At 39.2% G+C, this 23759-nt stretch overlaps 3 protein-coding genes across 6 annotated transcripts; 2 read left to right on the plus strand and 1 right to left on the minus strand.

Moving 5' to 3' along the window:
• Nucleotides 1–6285: 6285 nt before the first annotated feature.
• Nucleotides 6286–8345, minus strand: LOC134632326 (endonuclease domain-containing 1 protein-like). The gene is made up of 2 exons (XM_063481001.1): nt 8031–8345; nt 6286–7211 (listed from the first exon to the last, which is right to left on the minus strand). The coding sequence occupies exons 1-2, from the start codon at nt 8322–8324 to the stop codon at nt 6615–6617; spliced, it is 891 nt and encodes a 296-aa protein (XP_063337071.1). The 5' UTR covers nt 8325–8345; the 3' UTR covers nt 6286–6614.
• A 2311-nt stretch (nt 8346–10656) lies between these two features.
• aplnr2 (apelin receptor 2) lies at nt 10657–13261 on the plus strand. Its single transcript, XM_063479308.1, has 2 exons — nt 10657–10805; nt 11279–13261. The coding sequence occupies exon 2, from the start codon at nt 11478–11480 to the stop codon at nt 12957–12959; it is 1482 nt and encodes a 493-aa protein (XP_063335378.1). The 5' UTR covers nt 10657–10805; nt 11279–11477; the 3' UTR covers nt 12960–13261.
• An 833-nt stretch (nt 13262–14094) lies between these two features.
• On the plus strand, nt 14095–23678 carry hdac10 (histone deacetylase 10). 4 transcript variants are annotated; one of them, XM_063479305.1, is made up of 22 exons: nt 14095–14164; nt 14279–14404; nt 15551–15685; nt 15779–15875; nt 15959–16056; nt 17546–17650; nt 17754–17822; nt 17908–18034; nt 18281–18346; nt 18432–18491; nt 18582–18671; nt 18768–18874; nt 18955–19022; nt 19241–19484; nt 19575–19665; nt 19793–19878; nt 20436–20492; nt 20623–20704; nt 21386–21574; nt 21931–22090; nt 22190–22261; nt 22589–23678. In XM_063479305.1, the coding sequence occupies exons 2-21, from the start codon at nt 14346–14348 to the stop codon at nt 22219–22221; spliced, it is 2022 nt and encodes a 673-aa protein (XP_063335375.1). In that variant the 5' UTR covers nt 14095–14164; nt 14279–14345; the 3' UTR covers nt 22222–22261; nt 22589–23678. The 4 variants fall into 4 exon arrangements, with proteins under 4 accessions (XP_063335375.1, XP_063335374.1, XP_063335376.1 ...); XM_063479304.1 differs by having other exon boundaries at nt 14099–14153; XM_063479306.1 differs by having other exon boundaries at nt 14105–14122.
• Nucleotides 23679–23759: the final 81 nt, after the last annotated feature.

The raw sequence follows: 23759 nt of genomic DNA on the forward strand, positions 1-23759 counted from the left end.
CGACAGTGCGCCTTATAATCCTTATGTATGAACTCTGGTTGTGCTTATTTACCTTGAACCGATTTTATGTGGTACATGGCGCTCAAAAATCTGTCAAAAAATATTTTAGTATGACTTTGGTAAGCTACGAAGCTGCACTGCTTGATGGATTGTCGGAGCATTATGACTACTGTAGTCAGGAACCTTGCAGAGTAATCTGGGTCCAAAACTCTGTCTGCTTCAGGTCCCAAAGTCAAACAAACACTGCGGAATCACTGAGAGTTAAAAACTGTCTAAATTCTTTCATCTTTAATAAAATGATCAGCGTTGCTGCTTTACCAGGTGTAACAATTAAGTTTAACATCCAGGCATCCATGAAAACAGGATTTATTAAATTTAATGAAGTTAAAAGTTAGCAGGAAGTTATATGCGCCTTATAATCCGGTGTATGAATGTATGAAAACAGACCCGTTCATCGACAGTGCGCGTTCTAATCCGCTGCCCCCTATGGTCCGAAAAATATAGTAAATACACATTAACAGTCAAAAAATGACACATCAAAGAAGGGTTGCCGTGTGGTTAATATAACTGGACATACATAAAGAACTGTACGTCAAAACAAGCAGACATCTGTACATACAGGCCATTAGTCTGATGAACACTTAGAACACTCACATAGTGTCTGTATTTGAATCATTCACCATACCTGCTTCTGAATCAAAGCATGCTGCATATGCTGTTTTTGTTCTGTTGTACATATCTACATACCATATATATGAATTTATAGTCAATCCTCATGCATATGGTGGGTACATAGTAACTAGTTATCCATTTCTTATTTATTCCATCATTTACTCAGGCATCTCTGCACCCTGCACAAAACCATTGTTACTGTATAGTCAGTCTGGACTGCAACAGACAGACTCCACAGTAAGACGACAAACAAAAGCTTTTAAACAGTTAGTGGTTCTGGAATAGTAACCAACTTCTTTCAATTAATAGACAACCTTTTTAAATTCCCTTTGAGTCAGAACTTCACTAGAATACTTAAACACACTCCATGTGATGACGCATCTTTTTTGTTATTTTTTCCTGAACGTGTGCACTATTGAAAAGCTGATTGAAAAAAGAGCAACCGCCGACGCAGGGAGATCAGCGTTCTTTGATCACCCACCCAATTATAAAGGGCTCGCTTAAATGACATTAAATAAATTATGAACGCTGACAGTGAGGACAAGACATCTGGAATATTTGCACCAGGTGTTTATGTTTGCCAACAAGTAGTTGAGCTGAGTGGTTCCTTTAAACAGAGACAGGGCCGTGTATGAAAAACTTCAGGAAAAAACATCTGAATTGTAGATCAAAAGGAAAAAGGACTGAAACAGAGGGAGACGAACATGTTACTTACTGAGTCTTTGTGCGAGCTGGTAGGTGTCTGTCCCTCGTTAGGGTGAGTTAGAGTGTGGATGGTGAATATGTGAATATCTCACCACAAAACCTCAACTCGCAGTGTAAAAGCACGTCTGACATCTTCCTCTCACAAAGACTAATGAAGATGAGCTTACACTACTTTTTCTTCTTGGTCTGGCTGAACAATATAATTTTAATATAAACACAAGCTTCACTTGTGAGATTTAAAACATCGTAGACGCTCTATATTTTAATGCAAGAATGAGAATTGAAATATATAATTAAATAATATATAGTTAAATTGTTAATTTTTCATTGTTTCAATTTGTAACTTCAATTTCAAAGAAATTGATCGTTCAGTCCTTCTCTTTCATGCAACACATTTCCAGTGCTGATTATACCGAAATCATATATGATACTGAAGTGGGTAACACCAGTAAGAAGGTTCCTGGTTAGCTCAGCCCTTTTTGTGTGGCGTTTGCATGTTCTCTGCATATTTCTATTTCTATTTATTTATATATCACTTTTAATTACAACAGTGGTGTTGACCAAAGTGCTGTACAAACATGCAAATTACAATAAAATAACACACAATAAAATATCAATATCAATTAACATCAATGCCAACTAGCTAATAACAAATAAATGTGTTTTGACATAAACTACCAAATTCATGCATTTGTGCTGTCTGCAGTTAGGAAATGTTCCAAAATTTATTTATTTATTTATTTATATTTTTTATGTTTATGATTTTGATTTGATTTGTTTTTGATTTGAGTTTATTGTGTTCTGTAAAGCACAAATTCTTTGAAAATAGAAGAAGCCAATTTAGAATGCTCCCTTGTCACCAGATGCCCGTCCCTGTGCAAAGTCGGTGTCTTGGTTCTTTTTCTGCGACTACTGCAGTTACACATATCTACCCCTGTAACTCTAGAGATGTTTGAGTATGGTGCTTTTGAGAGCTAATCACAGGATGGGTAACATCTGATAAAGCATGTGAATGCCTTGCCTCAAACCATAACTCATGACACCACATCACTATCTAACTTCCTCCTAATTTCACCATCTATTTCACCATATATCTTAACTTCTCTCATACTCTCATGCTTCTCTCCTCCTGTTATCACCCCAAAACCCCATCCGCTTAGAGACTATCTCTGCTCCCAAATAGACAAAAAAACAAATTAAAAATCATCAAAAAATGACTTAGACATTTTAAAAAATCACAAAGAAAGAGCAACACAGTATCATCAACAGCACCAAAGAATAAAACGGTGAAATGTGGGTTATTAAACATTAGGTCTCTCTTCCAAGTCTCTGTTAGTGATTGATCAACAAATTAATTTACTCTATCTTACAGAAACCTAGTTTAAATGAATCAACACCCCCGAGTCATACTAACTATAAGAATCCTCGAAGCAGAGGCCAAGGGGGCGGTGTGGCAGCAATTTTCCACACCAGCTTGTTAATCAACTGAAGACCAAAACAGAATTTTAATTCATTTTAAAGTCTAATGCTTGGCCTTGTCCACCCTAGCTGGAAAACTCAAAAAACAGCCTTATTTGTTATCATCTAGCGTCCACCTGGGCCTCACACAGTTTCTGTCAGATTTCTCAGACTTGTTACCTGATTTAGTGCTCAGCTCAGATAAAATAATTATTGTGGGTGATTTTAACTTCCATGTAGATGTAAAAATGACAGCCTCAACACAGCATTTAATCTGTTATTAGACACAATTGGCTTCTCTCAAAATGTAAGAGAACCCACCCACCACTTTAATCACACTCTAGATCTTGTTTTAACATATGGCATAGAAACTGAACTTTTAACAGTGTTAAATAATAGTGGGGAGTAGACTTCATCACAGTAGATGTCTTTCTGAAAGCTGTAACTAAGTTTAAGAATATAATTCACCCACTGTTATCATGTTCAAGGCCCTGCACCAACACAGAGCAGAGCAGCTACCTGAACGCTACTCCAACAGAGGTTGATTATCTTGTTAATAACTTTGCCTCCTCACTACGTATGACTCTGGATACTGTAGCTCCTGTGAAAACTAAGGCCTCAAATCAGAAGTACCTGACTCCGTGGTATAATTCTCAAACACGTAGCCTAAAGCAGATAACTCGTAAGCTGGAGAGGAGATGGCAGGTCACAAATTTAGAAGATCATCATTTAGCGTGGAGAAATAGTTTGTTGCTTTATAAGAAAGCCCTCCGCAAAGCCAGAACAACTTACTATTCATCACTGATTGAAGGAAATAAGAACAACCCTAGGTTTCTCTTCAGCACTGTAGCCAGGCTGACAAAAAGTCGGAGCTCTATTGAGCCAACCATTCCTTCAACACTAACTAGTAATAACTTCATGAATTTCTTTACAATTAAAAATTTAACCATTAGGGAAAAAATTACTCAAAATCATTTCACAGATGTAACATTATCTACAGCTACTTTCAGTACCATTGATATTCATTTAGACTCTTTTTCTCCAATTGATCTTTCTGAGTTAACTTCAGTAATTACTTCCTGCAAACCATCAACGTGTCTTTTAGACCCCATTCCTACAAAACTGCTCAAAGAAATCCTACAAAGAATTAATGCTTCAATCTTCAATATGATTAACCTATCTCTAATAATTGGCTATGTGCCATAGGCCTTAAAGCTGGCTGTAGTTAAACTGTTACTTAAAAAGCCATCTTTTAACCCAGCTGTTTTAATTAATTATAGGCCAATTTCCAACCTTTCTTTCATCTAAAAAATCTTTGAAAGGACAGTTGTCAAACAGCTAACAGATCATCTGCAAGGGGATGGCTTATTTGAAGAGTTTCAGTCAGGTTTCAGAGCTCATCACAGCACAGAAACAGCTTTAGTGAAGGTTACAAATGATCTTCTTATGACCTCTGACAGTGAACTCATCTCTGTGCTTGTCCTGATAGACCTCAGTGCAGCGTTCGATACTGTCGACCATAATATTCTATTAGAGCCATTAGAATATGCTGTAGGTATTACAGGTACTGCGCTGCAGTGGTTTGTATCATATCTATCTAATAGACTCCAATTTGTACATGTAAATGGAGAGTCTTCTTCACACACTAAGGTTAATTATGCAGTTCCACAGGGCTCAGTGCTAGGACCAATTCTGTTTACATTATACATGCTTCCCTGCATCAGAAGGCATAGCATACATTTTCAGTGCTATGCAGATTAAACCTATCTATCTATGACGCCAAATAACACACACCAATTAGTTACACTGCAGGAATTTCTTTCAGGAATTTCAAGGACTAGAAAGGGACTAGAAAGAGAGAGCACATTTCTCCTTAATTAGCTTCCCTTCACTGGCTCCTTGTTAATGAATTTAATTCAAAATCCTGCCCCTCACATACAAGGTCACGAATAATCAGGCCCCATCTTTTCTTAATGACCTTATAGTACCATATCATTCCATTAGAGCACTTCGCTCTCACACTGCAGGCTTACTTGTTGTTCCTAGAGTATTTAAAAGTAGAATGGGAGGGAGAGCCTTCAGTTTTCAGGCCCCTCTTCTGTAGAACCAGCTTCCAGTTTGGATTTGACAGACACTATCTCTACTTTTAAAATTAACCTCAAAACTTTTCTTTTTGCTAAAGTATATAAAGTATATAGAGAGCTGGATCAGGTGACCCTGACCCTCCCTTAGTTATGCTACAATATGTGTAGGCTGCTGGGGGATTCCCATGATGCACTGAGTATTTCTTCAGTCACCTTTCTTACTCACTATGTGTTAATAGACCTCTCTGCATTGAATAATTACTTGTTATTAATCTCTGGCTCTCTTCCACAGCATGTCTTTTTCCTGTCTTCTTCCCTTCACCCCAACTGATGGTGGCAGATGACCGCCCCTCCCTGAGCCTGGTTCTGCTGGAGGTTTCTTCCTGTTAAAAGGGATGTTTTCCTTCTTACTGTCACCAAAGTGTTTGCTCATATGCTCATAGGGGGTCATATGATTGTTGGGTTCTTCTCTGTATGTTTTATTGTAGGGTTTACCTTACAATATAAAGCACCTTGAAGTGACTCTTGTTGTGATTTGGTGCTGTATAAATAAAATAAAATTGAATTGAATACACAATCATTATAACTGTATTTTGTTAGACTATCTACACTACTTCTTCTTAGTTTCATTCTCCTTTTGGGGATTGCAACAGTGATTCAATTTGCAGCATAATGTTGGGTCCATACATTTTTGGACAATGCCATGATTTTTGATCATTTTGCCTCTATGCTCCAACACAGTCTATTTTAAATCAATCAATATGTGATTGAAATTCAGACTTTCAACTTCAATCCAAGGGATTTTAGAATAAAACATGTCTGTTTAATTAATTAATTATGGATTACAGTCGTTTTTATGTATATAGTTTCATAAATTTTCAGGGTTCAGAATGGATTGGACAAACGTGGACATTACTGTAAAGTAACAGACACAGCTGAACATGACCTTGTTTCTCTCTTTTCACTCCCCCACAAGTGTAAATAGTGAGACTTAAGATTACACTGATAGGGTCTCCCTCTTCTGGTCACATCAGCAAGTTATTCTTTGACTTCTATACTTTGGGCTTTTTATCAATCTGCTGCTGGTCAAAGCATCCACAGTTGAGTTGACCACCTGAAATGCTGTCATATGCCAACCGCCAGGATCTGCCCGAAATATCATTCATTCGGTATCATTCACTAATATAATTCATGGAGTTAATATTGGCTTATCTGTTTTATGTTATAATACTGTATCATGTGTGACCTCCTGTGTGAAAAAACGATTAAAGAAACCAGACGCTGAATAAAATGAATAGACAGTCACAAAAAGAAGTAGTAGCAGACAAAGGATTTTATTTTTATATTCTAATTAATTTGGCCATAATGTTGGGAGGTTTTTTGTGTGTAGTTCACATTTAATGGTACAGTTTGAAATCCAAATGTCAGAGCAATTAGCAGCTAGTACTTTTCCCAAAATCTAGAAATGCTCTTCTAAGGCTGTAGAACTAGTGCAAACTGAGGTGCAGAGAACTGCTGTAGTTAAGGTGTATGAGAAAATGTAAAACAGCTGGTCTAATCTCTGTCCTGAACAAAAGGCCTACAGAGGCAGGTGTAGTTTTAATTTATAAGGAGCATGGGTTTGCCAGAGATAACGTGAAGATGAACAAAAATTTTGATTGTTTTACACACTAATGGAAATGTAATTTTTTTTTTTTAAGACAAATGTGGTGCACCATTAGGAGGCAGGCAGTTGTCATAGAAGATCTGGAAAGAGCTGTCAACATAAGTTACTCTCTTCAGGAAATCCTCCAGCTGCTGCACCGTCATCTCTATAACTTTATTATTTTCTCTGTCGTTGAGCCCACGAGATGCAAATGCAGGGAACTTGGAGCGCTCGGAGTACGGAGCATTGTGGTCATAATCAGGGCAGCAGTAGGCTGACCACAGGTAGGTAGGGATGCCCACACGGTTGATGTTGTGACGGCGGATTGTGTGGCCCGACGTGGTGACCCCGGTGACCACGTAGGCGGTTCCCCTGCAGTAGTTGTTGAGCCTCCTGCGGATGGTGTTCTCGTGTTGTTTCCATGGACCAATGTTGAACTCACGAGCCTGAGGAACCACATTTGTCAACGTGTAGGTGGCTGCTTTGTCTTCAGGGTCGGCCTGGTGCTCATCTGGATTGAGCTGACCGCGTTCGTAGATCACAGTGTCGGAGTAGTCCTCAAGCACAGCCTGAGCATCCTCAAAACTCCCGTGCACATTTTCTGAAGGCAGCTGCTGCATGTCTCTGGGGCCGGACACTGAGGAGAGCTATTAACATGGTCATGTTAAAATTATAAAATAAACAGGATATTTAGATTTATTATATATTTATATTATTTATTACCAGCAACAACCCTAAATGTATCATCTTCATTTTATTTAAAGGGTGTGCATTCTGAAAATGGGCTTCACTGTTCATTTACAAAAAGATTATTAAAAGGCTGAGATGCTGCTAGTAAAAAGTGTTAGTTCAACAATGTTTATTTTAATATATTTTAACATACATAACCTATACATTTGCACTGATCACAGTGAATTAGCAAAAACGGAACATTCAGGTTGTAATTTTTTTGGCATGCAACAACAGCATTTTACTTGATAAAAAAGAACTTTTGACCTTCTGGTAACCCCACAGCAGTGGTAGTAGTGCATTTATTGATAAAACTGGAGTTTCAATTTTCAAACTTTGTGACAAGCACCTAGTGGCAAAAAGTGAAATGATTAGTTGTATTTAAACTGTGGTGAATTACTATTCATCCATAAGCTCTTATACATATCTGTATCTCAACATATTTGTCATGAATGATATCAAGTCATATCGAGAAAAAAAAATTGGCATTGGATTGACAATATTGTACAACGGTCATAAAGAGACTTGCAATACAGGTCATTATTTTATATATATATATATGTTCTGTTGACTACAGCCTATTTACCAGTGCATGAGAATATCAGCAGATATTAGACACAAAAACACAGACACACACAGACACACACAGAAACAAAATACAGAAACACCACCACTTTTTGGCAGATGGTCAGAACACATTTGAAGGCTCAGACAGCAAAGCTAGCATCCATGCCTACCTGCGGCTCATACATCCAAGGCACGTCCACTTTCTTGGAGCCGTCTGAGCGCTTGAAGGTGTAGGCAGAATAAATAGGGATGTGGTTGAAGGTGTCGTAGAGGGTTACAAATCGTGGCTTACCCCCATAGAACTGGCAAATCTTTTTAAACGACTGCTCTTGAAGCCCTCGAAGCAGCGTTCCCATATACAAAAACTGCTTACACTCGGATGAAAGGTTTTCCTGCACCTCGCCTCCTACCATCATGACAATCAGAAGACAGATGAAAGCTTGATCTGTTCTGTAGACAGACATGATGAAACATCTATTTCTCCACGGTGCATTTAATCCCCATGAAAGACTCTACTGCTGTGTGCTTTTTGCCTGTCTTGTGGCTCTTTCCATATCAGGCATATTATGCAAATCCTTATCTTGTTCTCCTTTCAGCAGGCAAACGATCCACTACCATGTTTAAAAAGGTACCAAATAACAGGCACAGCAAAGCAGAAAGAACATTTTTCAAGTGGAAGACTTGTAGGCATCCTAAACATGTGGTTAAATTTACAAGGATTTTGAAATCTTTATGAAATAAAGGGAGAAATATAGTTTTAAGAAATTGATGACAGTGGTCTGAAATTCAGGCTCATATGCAGCACTATGCATGAATATGGGTGAAATGTGACAAGTGGCATTGCACTTTATTGCACACTTACACGCCTTTTGTAGGCTAATGAGTAACTGTTGTAAAAAAAAAAAAAAACAGTGAAAAAATGGAAAAACCTGTATTTACACTCTGTACCTGGGTAAAATTCTACTTAATCCTACTAAAGTAAAAAAACATTTTTATCATCAGTGTCTAATAATACTCATTATGTGGGGTCATAATTGTTATATTATTGATTAATTAGAGTCTTTATTACTTTAATTTTGCAGCTGAAGATGATTGTGTTTATATACTGCTGGACAGCTTTATGACAATACAACATATTTCAGTTATTATTTTTATTTTTTATGCTGTATTGTATTGAGGGGCATGATAAAATACAAGATTTATACTTACATTTTAGCAAAAATACAAGTAGGTAGACTGAATAAAATCTGAAAACAGATGCAAACTGACCTCTGAGATCAGCACACAACAGCCTACAGTTTTCTTTTCTTTTTACTTGTATTTACTCTGCCTTTCCTTCCTTCTCAGCAGTAAAGTTTTGTGTGTGTGCATGTGTGTTTGCTTGTGTCTGTGTGCGTGTGTTTGCTTGTGTGTGCGCGCGTGTGTGTGTGCATGTGTGTCCTTGTGTGTGCGCTTGTGTCTGTGTGCGTGTGTGTGTGTGTGTCCTTGTGTGTGTGCTTGTGTGTGTTTGCTTGTGTCTGTGTGCGTGTGTGTGTGTGTGTCCTTGTGTGTGTGCTTGTGTGTGTTTGCTTGTGTCTGTGTGCGTGTGTGTGTGTGTGTGTGTGTGTGTGTGTGTGTGTGTGTTGTAAGAGAAAAGACTGACTGGAATGTTTTTTTTGTTTTTTAGAAACATCTGTTCCCATAACTACAGGTTAGTGGCAGAATGACCTCTGTGGAAACACGCACTTCCTGTTTACTATCCGAACAGCCTCACTATTTACACTGTAATTCCACGCTGACCCCATTCATCATCATCACTCCATCCATAAAATATGTAGGTTTAGACAGGACATTTCCAACTACCTCTTAAAGATAGTCTTTTATCGTTGTATAAATTGGAATGATTTTATTATTAAGTCCTAATCATTTATTATTGTATTTCGTAAGCATAACAACTAACTAGTGTGAGTCATTGTTTACCATATTCATTATTAGGAAGAAAGTCCAAAGGAGAAAATGCAGTTTAAGGATGAGCAGAATGAAGATAAATAAGTCCATAAAACGAATACATTTCTTGGACTAAATTGATTTTGTTACTTCGATCAAAGCGTCTTACTCCTTTGAATAAAAATAACTGATTATGCTGTTTGTACAGTTGAGATTGAGAAAGGATCTCAGAAACCATGCTGAGCATGATTTTAATTGACCTTTTAGCAGCTTCCATGAGACATGAGACCACACAGCTGTGGGTTTGGATGTACTTTCACATGGAAATTCTTATTTCTGAAGCTGTATGGATCAATGGCTTGAAGGCCTTTTCATTGTATTCATGAAGGCTGCCTCTATTCTGATATTGTAGTTTGACTATGAATGTGAGGGCTGTTATTTGCTCTCAGTGTGGGTAGCTGCATTTGACCACTGAGAGCAAATGTGAGACCCCCGACAACAAAGAGGGTGCTTGTGTTTGCACGTATTTGTGCACTATAGGTGCATTTGGATCTGTTTGTGTCTTTGCATGGAGAATACGAGCAGTATAGGAGATGGAGGACTCTGTTTGTGTATCTCGAGTTTGTGGGGGGAAGGATGAGTGGAGTTATTGTGTCTCTTGGGATGTGAGTATGTTTGTGTTTGGGGGGGGGGGGGGGGGGGTTTGATGCTTGCAGGTCTTGTTACTTTCTGCTGGGGTGGTCTAGTTTAGAGAATGGGAGAAAGGAGGGTTCTGGGTTTTAGTTTACTTGTGTGTGTGTTTAGGCGACACTGGTGTATATTTAGACTTAAGAGAAACACTCACCTTCTTCAGTCGGCATGTTACAGAAGCTGAGATTGAGAGAGAGACAGAAGAAAGCCCAGACTGGAAGTTCAGCAGGAGAAGATGGGATGGTGATGATTTCTGTATAACAACTATCGTACCATGGTTGTAAGCACCTGCGAATGGGTTTTATCCAAGGTAATAAAGCAACTATAAGGTAAGTGCCTTCATCAAAATCCTCTCTTATTTCACATAGTCAAGATAAAAAATGTATTTATAAAACACGCCAGTTGGACAGAGCTTTGATGCAGATTTTCAGAATTCACTTTCAGAATTGAACATGAAAGCAGAAAGCTATAAATGTTTACTCAGTTAAACCATGTTATGTCATCACAGTGAAAGGGCTCATGGTCCTAGAAATTCCTTACTTAAGGTGTGCACTTTTGCAGTCTTGATTCTGTTTGTTGTCTTGTATGAGTTTTAATTTATGTTAAAATTGCCTAAAATTGTTTGTCTAAGTGTTTAAATTGCTGTATAGAAAAAAGTGAGGTCCTCATGATCCTTAATATATTTAGGTTGTGATGATTGGGAGAAGCCTGAGCATGGAAAAATCATAAATTTACATAATCCCAAAAATGAGTGTAGCTAAAGTTTAAAAAAATCTATTTGTGTCTTTCACTGAATTTCCAGACTATCAAAATCAAGAGACGTGAACTGGAGGCTTATCCACTCCTGGAATTTGGACCTCTTCACCTAAAACCATTCCTCCAGTGCAGGAATCTTGTCTCTTCACATCTAGATATTATGCTGTTTTGGCTACAGTGTTAAAAACTCCAGTGGATTTTAATGCCAAAACCTTTTCGATAAAAAACCAAGTACATACAGAGTGATGTCAGAACCAGATTACCTCGCCTCCCCTGCTCCCACCAACCTCCCTCTCTGTGACTACAGTGACTGGTCTCCCTCATTTTTCATCATCCCATCTGTCTACCTGCTAGCATTTCTGGTTGGTTGTCCTGGCAACAGCCTGGTGCTTTGGGCCTACCTGGACCGAGTGGAGGGGAGGAGGAGAAGGGACCGAAAGCCAGCAGAAGATGGCCAGTTCTGCTGCAGGAACATTTTTAGAAGCAGTCAGCAGCACATTAATGACACTGGCAAAGTTCAAAGTTCAAACTGTGGATTTTCCTCCAGGCAAAGCTACAGAACATCCTCCCATTCCTGCACCTCATCCTCTTGCTCTCCCACCATCTCCCGTCCCTCTCGCTCACTGACTGACTCTCTGATTGCCAGTTTAGCTTTAGCTGACCTTTGTTTCCTTGTGACTCTTCCCCTTTGGTCCGTCTACACAGCGATGGGCTACCACTGGCCTTTCGGGCAACCTCTCTGCCAAATCAGCAGCTTCCTCACAGCTCTGAACATGTATGCCAGCGTATTCAGCCTGAGCATGCTAAGTGTGGAGCGCTACTGGGTTCTGACTGGGCACCGGCACTCCAGCCACCATGCACCAAGGAGCTGCCCCAGCAAGGCTTTGTGGATACTTGGAGGGATGTGGGTGCTGGCGGGAGTACTGGCACTTCCCGGTTTGCTGCTGCGCTCTGTCCGGGAGGTGGAACTTTACCCTGAATATGAGGACGACTGGCAGCTGGAACCCACTGATTCCAGGTCTGTCTTCCTTTCTTGCCAGATGGATTACTCCATGCTGACTGGAGCAGAGCTGGAGGAGGAAGAAAAAAACAGGACAGAGATGTGGTGGGCTGCTGCATTAAGTATTAAATCAACTCTTATTGGCTTCCTGCTTCCTTTTGTCATCTTACTGGTCTGCTACTGCTCACTGGTCCAACTTCTCAGCAGACATTTCGGACGGGGCCCTCGTCCTGACCGTAGACGGCAGCGCAGACTCCTCAGGGTCATTGTCACGTTAGTGATGGCATTCTTCTTGTGCTGGCTGCCTCTCCATGTCAATAAAACGGTGTCCCTGCTGCTTGAGTTTGGATTTGTCCCATACTCCTGCTCTTTAGATCAGATATTATTGGCTGCTCATCCATATGTCACCTGTTTAGCCTACCTCAACTCCTGCCTGAACCCTCTCCTCTACGCTGCCTGTGACCCATCATTTAGGAAGAGATGCAAAGGAGCTTTCCTTGTGTTGTGCAGGATGAAAAGAAAAGGAGCAAAGGGAAAGGAAGGGCACGAAGCTGAAGGAGTTGAAGAGAAAGCGGAGCAGAGCTCAGCTTTTCCCATGAGGACACAGGAAGAAACAGCAGACAGGACAGAGGAGGAACAGGAGGCGGGAGTTAGGGAGATGGGCATTGCCACACCTGAAGAACTCAAGAAGTCAAGATATCAGGGTGCAATGTTTTCTGACAATTAAGTAACGCTAACCCTATGTAATGAACAGTGAAAATAAAATGGAATGCATGACATTGTGTACGTATGTCAATATTTTCAAAATAAATATTATCATCAGAAGAAGGCATGCAATATGGTTTCTGATGGTTTGTTTCCCACAGGAAAAATTCCACCCATTCCATTAAGACTCCATGCAAAACATGCTCTCCAGTCAAACCAAATCTTCTCATGTAACATGAACTGTTTCCATATTTTGCACTCCTGTATATCTTGAATTATTTGTTGATTTTGTTAAACTGTTTTTATTATTCATTATTAAAATGATGTCAGGAAGTGATGTAAAGAATTTTTTTTTCATTTGTTGCAAATTTTCCTTTGAAAAAAATAAAAGATTTATAATCCCTTTATGAAGAACACTGACTTTAAATGGGCAAGTACAGCTGTCCTACCATGAGACACACTGTTCACACAGGTATAATGTTCACTTTTTTATGAAGCTACTTCAAATTTTAGAACTTACCTCTTCAGTGCTGTTGTTACATTCGCTTCCCTAAAGTGTTTCGAATACTCTGGCTCCTCCACTTGTATCAGTAGCAGTACAATGTGACATCATTTAACACCTCAAACAGCAGTCTCCAAAACAGTCATACAGCTCAAACAAGACATGTCATGAATAACTGATTTAACTACTAAGGAAGCCACAGGAAGTTTGAACCTCGATGTACCTTAAAAAAATCAACACAAGAATATAAAGTGTAGGTGCAGTGAGGTAGATCTTCAATAGTAAAAAGATAGCATAGGTCAAAGGATATACAGGATACAGTACTAATAATATTGTTAATTTTTATTCATTTTTTTATATATTGTATGTTTAACAATGAGTTAAAGTTAAAGATAAAGTTCTGCTTTTGTGGTTTGTATCCAAATCCAAGACTAATCAACCATGCCCGAACTAAGAAATTAAGAATCTGGCTTTAGTTTAAATTTAATGAATTTCTTGTAAATGACCCAAGATACCCCAGCACTGGTACTATGATTCTGTGATTCTGTCACTTTGGGCATCAGTGGGACAGATAATGAACGACGAGTATCGAACCCCGTCCAGCAGGTGGCGCTGCTGCGCTAGTGAACTGTGTGAAAACCAACATAAAACTCATAGAAGATCATTTGAGTCGATGAATAACTGTAAACAGTTTTGTACAGTCACTGGATTTTGGTATTATACTGGTATTCGTTTATATGCTGCACATTTCGATAAAAATCTGCCAATGCTGGATCAAAATGAATTAGTTAGCGGCTCATTTTTAACTTACTTCATGTCCTTTTGGAAACTGTCTGCAGAAACGTCGCTACTCTCAAAGTGAGTGTCGCAGTCTACTTACCTATTCTTACCCGAGGAATAACGAAGATGGGAACAGCGCTGATTTATGATGACGAGATGACCAAGTACAAACTGCTCTGGGTTGAGTGAGTAGTAAATCCATGTTTACGTTTATAAAGCTAACGTGGCTAACAAGAAAAGTCTTCAAATGTCTTTTCTGCAAATGTCCAACCTCATTTGGGTGTAGCTTAGCATGCCTAAAGTATATCAAGGAGTAAATATTTCATACTGTAATTTCACTGAACGGGTAACTTCATCAGATAAGTTATTTGTTTTCTCCCATTACTGAAAACTGGCTAAAATGTGTGATCTGTCAGAAGTCATGGGAACCTAAGTTGTTCCTTGTTGCTGGCACGGTTAGTTAGAGAAGACACCCGTTTTGGTTATTACAGTTGCACTTTGTTCGGTCACGTTTAATCAGGTCAGGGATTTCAGTGTTACACCCACCGGGCCCGCTATAGCTGCTGCACCACCTGTTTAAAAACGTTGCGAAATAGTTTTTGTTTTCTTTTGGACTGATTGAGGTCTAATTATGGTTTAACTTTCGCAGTTAAAAAATGAGTAAATTCAGTTGTGCCAAAATGTGCCGAAAATACTCTACAGTTTAAGGCTCATGCTTTTATTTTGGAAAGACAACGAGCTTTGACCGCCAGCTTTTGTCTATTTGCAGTTCTACTGCTGAAATAAATGTCTTTGTCTGAACCATGCAGTGTTGCTGGGTTTATTCTCTTTGTTTTTGGCTGCTCCCTTTAGGGGTCGCCACATCTCCCTCAATTTCACCCTATCCTAGCACCCTCCTCTGATATACCAACCCTTTACATGTCCTCCTTCACTACATCTATGAACATCTGAATCTTAACATCTTCAGCTCTGCCATCATCAAAGGCAGGTCTCACTACCATCTTGTAAACCTTCCCTTTCACTCTTGCTGGAATTCTTTTGCCACAAATCACCCCTGACATTCATCTGCACCCACTCCACCTGTGTGCACTCTCTTCTTCACCTCTCTTCTGCACAGTCTGTTGCTTTGGTTATCTCCTTTACAAAGTCATATTTAGCTGTTTTCCATATCTAACTTCTACAGAGGTCATTCGGCATGTCTCACTGTGTCTTTTATATATTTTTTATGTTTTTATATAAGAGGTGAAAGAAATAGAATAGTAAAATGGATCAGTGTCAGTTTATTTTCTAATTAACAAATATTCATAAAGTGTGTAATGTTTTTCCTGCAGTCCAGTTTGTAAGATTGAGGTGCCTGAGCGTCTGACTGTGAGTCATGAGGCTTTGGTCAGGACTGGCCTGGCTGATCGCTGCGTCTCCGTACCTGTCCGTGAGGCCACGGACGCAGAAATTCTGCTGGCTCACAGGTCATCTTATCTAACTCTTGTCATGAAGGTATGATATAGTTTAGATATTTGTCTCAGTTCACTGAGCTGTGTTTACTTTGCTCCTCTCAACAGCGAGGAATACCTGGAGGCGGTGAAGAAGACACCTTACATGAGTCTGGAGGACCTCATGGAGTTCACTCGTCAGTACGGTGATGTCTACTTCCACCCAGTAAGTCTCCCGCTTAACAGCTGAGCAAAGGAACTGAAAATCTGTATCTGACATCCTCTTCTGTATGTCATTTACCGTCCTAGAACATCTACCACTGTGCCAAGCTGGCTGCTGGTGCTGCGCTGCAGCTGGTAGACAGTGTTATGACAGGGAAGGTGAGGAATGGCATGGCTTTAGTCAGGTGAGGCTGAGATACAGCAGTTCTGATATGCACTCATGGCTTGTTTTAGTATTAGTGCCTTTGTTTTGTCCATTATTGCTAAGTTAATAGGAATGTAAATATCTGGTTAAAACTCTTTACATTTAAATTCATATTTTTACTAGAGATGGACCGATCCGATATTACGTATCGGTATCGGTCCGATACTGACCTAAATTACTGGATCGGATATCGGTGAAAAATAAAAAATGTAATCCGATCCATTAAATATCAAAAAAGTACCTCACAAAACTTGCGACATGGCGTAACTCGGCTCATAACCGTAGCATGTCGGAGCAGTATGCGTCACGTGATAGAGCAGCTGTGTGTATTTGTAGCCTAGCTACCAAACCAGCATTTCATCTCCGAGGAAGTTATCCCAGAGAGAAGTAAAGCAAGTGTGTAAGTTCATCTCTGAATGTTCGTAAAGCATTCCCGCGTTAAGCTTAACAACCGATACATGGAGCGACTGCCTCTCTCTCTCCCTCACCTTCCTGCCGCTACTTCATGAAACTGCTTAATGATCAGCTGATCGGCTTTTCTGTCACGAGTCCGTCTCTCTTCTTTGTTTTTGGCCCACTTTGCACCAGAAAGAGGAAACCAGTGGCTGAACAACAGCACCACCATTAACAGGGAAAAGGGGGCACAAAGACATACTTTTCTTTCTTATTCTCATTTAAAATGTCTAGCTTTTAATAAATAATTATCTGAATCTTACACCCAAAGTTTTAATCTGATGTAAAATGTATAGAAGTCCATTACTGTATATAGTAACTGTTAAGTCTAATATACCCTAGTAAACTATAGTACTTTTTACTTTGGGAAGGTACCATCTGTGCAGTCTGCAATTCTGTTGAAGAAAGATGTTGAATCTATTTAATTATTCTTGAAAAATAATTTAATTCTGTGCATTTTTTTTCACACTGCATTAAATTAAAGCTGATTAAGCATCACGTCGATTAAGCATCATGAGGTGGACGGTGGGGGTGGTTCCCTATTTTTTTTTTTTTGCTGGGAGTTTGCAACCCTATTAGTTAGGTTGCTTAATATTTCTGCTAAGTACTCTTTAAAATACCAGAATAGGAAGGATGGAATTTTTAAGTTTATTAGCTTGATCAGTGTTGCTGAACTATGAAATATTTTTGGTGCAGTGTATTTTTTACATACAGGTATAACAGAATAGCTTTAGTGTTGTTGTTTATTTAAACTTGAGTATGAACTTATACAAAATGCAGCAAGATATTAAAAAACAGTTTTATTGATTAAAAAATACACTATATCGGATTCATATCGGTATCGGCAGATATCCAAATTTATGATATCGGTATCGGACATAAAAAAGTGGTATCGTGCCATCTCTAATTTTTACTAGTTTGTTAGTGACTAACTTTTCAGTAGTTAATGGGCAAAGTGGGCAACAACAAGTGTAAAAATTGCAATGTATGAACTGCTTCTTTTTTATTATTAATAGACCACCAGGACATCACAGTATGCGCAGTGCTGCTAATGGTTTCTGTGTGTTCAACAATGTGGCTATAGCGGCTCGATATGCTAAGCAGAAATATGGAGTCCAAAGGTAATGTGACTTTTAGTCTTTATGCTTATTCTGGCAACCATTAAAGATGTTAACGATCCAAAAATCCACAGCTGTATGTATTCACCTCATATTTTGTCTTCAGGGTGTTGATAGTTGACTGGGATATACATCACGGTCAGGGGGTGCAGTATTGCTTTGAGGATGATCCCAGGTGAGTCTTTGATAAAGGAGAAGCAGATGTTGTCTGCTTGCGTTTCAAATTCTGCTCACTGTGTTTGTTGTTTTCCTTTTCACAGCGTGCTCTACTTCTCTTGGCACCGCTATGAGCATCAGAAATTCTGGCCTCATCTGAGAGATTCTGACTACGACGTTGTTGGCAAAGAGAAAGGGGCAGGATTCAATATAAATGTACCATGGAACAAGGTGAGAAATACTGCACACTTATGGTTTCATTATGGGGTTTTTTTTTCTATTTGCTTCTTGCTTTATCTTAAGCCTAGTTCAAATTTGTCTACAGTGTCACATAATGCCACAGTTTTTACCTCCACTAGTGAAGTTATGTTTGTGGTAGTGTGTACATGCATGCTATTTGCTTTCCTGATTGTGTGTGTACAAGCTGTATGTGTGTTTTATTCCATTTACTGAAAAGACTTCATCATGATATTTCAGGTGGGCATGGAAAATGGCGACTATCTGTCAGTCTTCTGTCACGTTCTTCTGCCAGTTGCATATGAGGTGAGCCATTCCGAAAATTAACTTTTTCCTACCTAAGGGCAGGTGATCTATGAAATGTTTTGTTTAAGCATACTGTTTTTGATAGTTTTGCCCAGACTTAGTCTTGGTGTGTGCGGGATTTGACTCAGCCATCGGTGACCCAGAGGTATGACATATTTATTAATGTCATTATCTAATTACATGCATCCATTATAAACCTCTGCATCCACTCGTTTACTGTTATACTTATTTTTAGGGTGAGATGTGTGCCACTCCAGATGTCTTTGCCCATCTGACTCACCTGCTGATGAACCTAGCAGGGGGAAAACTGTGTGCTGTGCTGGAGGTCAGGCCGCCCAGCCTATACGGCTAAAACATGGAAACAAGAAAACAGCCTGTTAATGTTTTGTTGTCTGGGAACTTGTGTTTTCGTGTTTTCCAGGGGGGATACAACTTGACTTCCCTCGCCCAATCTGTGTGTCAGACAGTCCAGACATTGCTTGGAGATCCTGTGCCGAGACCTGCAAGCCTCAAAAGTCCCTGTATAAGGTGTGTATCATAATCAGTCAAATTTGTGTCTCAAAGTTTGTGTGTTTTATAGCTGCAGCAATTTAATTCTTCTTTTTCAGTGCACTTGAATCTCTTCAGTGTGTCCGATCAGCTCATAAGGCCTACTGGTCGTGCCTCAAACATGCAGGTAACCATAACGGAGCCTTTAGCAGAGCCTTCAGGGGACATGAGGCTGCAGGAGTCTGATATCCTCATTTCTTTCTAACTTGTTTCCATCCTCAGTCAAACTGAGTGATGTAGCATCACTTAGCTGAGAGTTTGCTAGCTGTATTTCACATTTACTTCTGTTTGAACTTCTCATCACTATAAAAGACATGGTCTCAAAACAGTTACTCCCTTCTTCAGCTGATCTGCCCGCCTCCACCATCAGCACCAAACGGATTAAATTAGGAGAAGGAGAAGAAACGACAGAGAAAGGAGGAGAAGAAGCAAAGGACGCAGAGGAAAAGGTGTGGCCTGAGCCTCCAAAACGTGTCACTCCTCCAGTATGTGCTGCTTTAGTGCTCCCTGATGACATGGCTTGCCCGGAGGGATGCGAACGCTTCAGCTTCTCAGAGGATCTTGACCCACTCTTAGCCAGCAAGTTAAGGTATGGATGAGTGGTTTGTTGTGGCTCATTTCAGTTCATGGTTTTCACTGTAACTGGGTTTGAAATCTTCTTTTTTTTCTCTATAACAAGGGAGAGTTTCCTCAGAGACGCAGATGACAGTACTGCTTTTATAACCGTCTCCAGTCTTATAGCCCTGACAGAGAAAATGGAGAAGAATGAGGTAAAGCCACAATGTTGTTTGTTTCTTTTATGTGAGTGCTATTATGATATCATGTCTTGTAAATACAGTTTGTGCTTTGCTGACCTGCCTACACGATATAATTTTAATTCCCCGCTCATTCTCTCAGATCTGCAGTGGCCTTGCACTGGTCCCTGATGTCACCAAGGCGATGACAAGCATTGTCCAGCACGTTACAACTGTTCTCAGCAACCGGTATAACACCCTCGACTTAATCAAATCTTACACCTTCTGCTTTTTTAAAATATCAGCTAGTGATTAAAAATGATTAGAAATATTCTTACAGGAAACACACACACACACACACACACACAGAATATGCTTGGTCACTTTGCAAAGGAAATGCAGTCTAAACTATTGTAGCTCAGATTTGCACCTACAGCAAATTTAGAATCACCATTTAACCTAACTCCATGCATGTCTTTGGTCTGTGGGAGTTATTTGGAACTAATATTTTTATGTACTTTTTGGTTAAATAATCTAAATAAAATATCAGTATCGTTCTCGTGTTGTGAACAAGTGAAGTCATTTTATTTATACAGACAGATTTTAGGACGTAACTGCAAAATTAGTACAAAATATCACTTGGAAGTGAAGATACTTGCAAAGCACAACTATGCCACACCTACAGAGGTGCAAGTTAACATGATAAATATAGCCTACTAAATATACCGCTGGAGTGTGCATGTATATTGAAGTTTTATTAGCAAGATTGCAATCTGTTTTGTTAAAACTCGTCTTTATATATGCAGCGTTTTGGTCGTCTGTGTGGGTGATGGGAATGTCCCAAGCCATATTACAGAAGACAGGCAAGTATCATTTCTGCTGTCTGTTTTAGTCTTAGTAAAACCAAACTATAAGGCACAATGGATACAATAAAACACACTATTTGTCCATAACGGCGAGGACAGCATGCTGACAAAGTCTTTCTGTTTTCAGAGAAACACTTGTGGTGCAGATGGGCAGTGCACAGACAGAGGAACAGAGCTGCAAATATTACATTCGTGTGTGTCTGAAGAAGGTACTGCTGCTTGCTTTGTAATCACATTTAATATTTGCCAGAAATATACACTCACATATCTCGCTAGTCAGCATTAGAATAGAATAGAAGAATAGAATAATCCTTTAATTGTCCCACAAGGGGAAATTTGGTTGTATCAGCAGCAAAAACACACATATACAAACAGAACAGGACACAGAACAGAAGCACAATTTTTACATATTTACATCATGGACAATAGTTACCAGAGCAGAGTACTGTACAGTTATTTAAATTAGCGTACACATAGTGTGCAAACGGAGCAGGATACTGAAAGATGTTTAAATAGTTAAGAATATTTAGAATAATTAGAAAAGTGCAGATTGTTTATTGTACCTGTGCATTAAAAAGTAGACATGTAACTTCCAATAAGTTAGTGTATATATAAGCTGAGAAAAGTAATGTGCAAGTTATAACAGTAGAAGTTGTTACAGCGCTGATGTAGACATCTGTGTTTGTTAGGAGCTCCCTTTTCTTTAAAACTGCATCAATTAATATTCAGAGTTTCTGAATTATTACACAGTTGCTAAGGATTTCTGGACAGAAACCTTTATGATACAGCTCTTAAAGGCGACTGAGATGTATTTTTCTGCATAGACAATTTGAGTAGTTTTTTTTTTGTTTTTTAAATGTGTTTAAATGCATTTGTTTGTTCACCCACAGGGCTGCAGTGACACATCAGGGTTCACACAGGCTGTGTTTGGCCTCCTCCTGCCCCTTGGGTATGAATATGACCCCAGTCTTGTTGTGTTGGTTCGAATGCCAGATAGTGGAGTCAGTGACAGTTTGTGGCAACAGCTAATTGGCCTACTGCAGAGCTTTGCACTTGGACATACACTGGTGGTACTGCAGGTAAGAGTGCTGGGGAAGATTTCATAAAGGTACACTAGATGTCTTCAACAATTTAGAGCGGCCAGGCAGGAGCTCTGGAGATATATGGTTGGATGGATGAAGTGAAGGAGTCTTTGATGAAGGTAGTGGAGGATATACAAAGTGTTGGTGTGACAAAAGAGGATGCTAGGGATAGGGTGATATGGAGGCAGACGATCTACTCTGATAACCCCTAAAGGGAGCAGCTGAAAGAAGAAGACAGTAGATGTCCTCTAATTCTGCTATATTGTGAAACCTTAATAAGCATTTTAAGAGGAGTTGGCAGCATGTTTGCATACTTAGTGTTCAGTATTAATTCATTTACTTTTTAATTTCAGGAGGAGGAGAAGGCGCTTATCGGACTCACAGCATCCTCCCTCCTTGGTAACCCAGCCGCCTCTCTGAAGCAACTTCAAGCCCCGCTAACAGAAGACGTGGAGGCCATAGAGAGGCTGAGACACAGGCTGCAGGCAGACTGGAAGTTCCTTCAGACCACCGGTGAGTGCAGCAGCATCACATCTGAAATCAACATAAATATCCACAGATCTTAGAGTAACTGCTACTGTATTAACGGGACTTTCTGTCTTCTAAAAACAGCACCACAAACTCAAAGAAGTGATGAACACTGAGGATGGAGGGTGTCGTGGACTTTTTGATACTTTATTTTTGGTAAATTATGACAGCAGTTGTCCTGCTACTTAGAAAAATATGCATGTGTTATAATATTAATTCAAGCAATATCACAATCAACGCAAGCTTTTGCCATCTCATAAAAAAAATCTATTTAATAGCTTAAACTGTGTTTAAACTGTGTTTAAGTTATTTGGTAAGCTGGATTAACCTGTACTGTTGTATCAGCGTATGAGCGTTATCAGCCTTGTTGACTAAACAAAGATGATGACGTTTACAGATCTCCAGCTGACATTTATCTCTTTTGTCACAACAGTTTTCTGCTGGTTACATTTTGATTTTTTGAATTTTCATTTCTTTTAACAGGAAGTTCCACTTGGATCAAAATCAGTTTCACAGGAGACCTAGCCAAGTGCGAAGAGCTACAAGCTAATGAATTTCACAGCAACATAAAAATGATTTAAGCAATCACTGATCAAAATAGTTATACTTTCTTTTTTTGTGTGCCATTCACATGATTGAATAGTTGACTGATTTCTGCTGTAAATTGAAATCTTGTGTCTTGTATAGCACACGTCATGTAATTTAACATGAAGTTTTCATAAGTAACTTTGATATTCTCTGTAATGAATGTTACATTTGTAAAAGAAAAAAAATGGCTGCCAAATAGTTGTTTTGTTTTTTTACTTTTTCGCCCCAAGGTATCAGTATTGTGGTTTGAACATCGGCATTGTATTGCTGTCTTTCCTCACAGAGGTGTTGTTGACCACCAGGGAAGCTGTTTGAGTAGACTTGCATGTTCACTCTCAACCTTTGTGGGCACATTTAACAGTTTTTAGAGCTTTTCAGTCTTCATCCATTCAAGTAAGGAGACCTCTTTTCTGCTGGTCTATATGTGTTGGCCCTGCAATCCACTGGTGACAGGTCCAGGGTGTAGCCCTCTATTGCTGGGTGACAACTGGGAAAGACGTCAGCCTCCTCATGATCCAGAGTTAGATAAGAATACAAATAGATGGGTAAGCTGATAGATAAATCACACTAACTATACAGTTCAAAGGTTTGGCATTGATCATAGAAAGACAGATCTTATATATTGTATTTTAATGTAATTTTTCACCACATTTTACAAGCATAAATCTAGAATCTAACTTTTTATATTTACTTTAAGGTTATGTGTCTCCCCATTCCTTTTTTCCTGTTGTAACAGCTGTGGAAAGTGATGTTTTAGGTGATGTTCTGAAATGATCTCTGCATATCTTTGAATTCAGAGATCACCACAATTCTTTGTAAGCCGTGTTTCTTGTGAGACTCACACTAGAAGACTTTTGAGCCTCTCATCATGTGAGATAGAAATGGGTGAGTCATCTGGTCACCTAAACTGGAAGTTAATTCAGTACACTTTAATTAATGGGTCACATACATCCCAGTTTGATCTCAAGTGTACCAGACCAGTAATACCATGTATAAAAAAACAAACAAAAGCCTCGTTTAATTTCTTGTTTCCTTTATTTCCATTTGGGCCGTAGCCAAAACTGAA

This window comes from Pelmatolapia mariae, linkage group LG7 (genome assembly GCF_036321145.2).
Source record: "Pelmatolapia mariae isolate MD_Pm_ZW linkage group LG7, Pm_UMD_F_2, whole genome shotgun sequence".
Lineage (NCBI taxonomy): Eukaryota > Metazoa > Chordata > Actinopteri > Cichliformes > Cichlidae > Pelmatolapia > Pelmatolapia mariae.

Bases quoted from the DNA above. Each gene is read 5' to 3' on its own strand.
- aplnr2 (XM_063479308.1), top strand. From the start codon at position 11,478: ATGTCAGAACCAGATTACCTCGCCTCCCCTGCTCCCACCAACCTCCCT.
- hdac10 (XM_063479305.1), top strand. From the start codon at position 14,346: ATGGGAACAGCGCTGATTTATGATGACGAGATGACCAAGTACAAACTG. The intron at 17,651-17,753 runs GTAATGTGACTT...TTTTGTCTTCAG, and splicing joins CAGAAATATGGAGTCCAAAG to GGTGTTGATAGTTGACTGGG. The intron at 21,575-21,930 runs GTAAGAGTGCTG...TTTTAATTTCAG, and splicing joins ATACACTGGTGGTACTGCAG to GAGGAGGAGAAGGCGCTTAT.
- LOC134632326 (XM_063481001.1), bottom strand. From the start codon at position 8,324: ATGTCTGTCTACAGAACAGATCAAGCTTTCATCTGTCTTCTGATTGTC. The intron at 7,212-8,030 runs GTAGGCATGGAT...CCATGTTAATAG, and splicing joins CTTGGATGTATGAGCCGCAG to CTCTCCTCAGTGTCCGGCCC.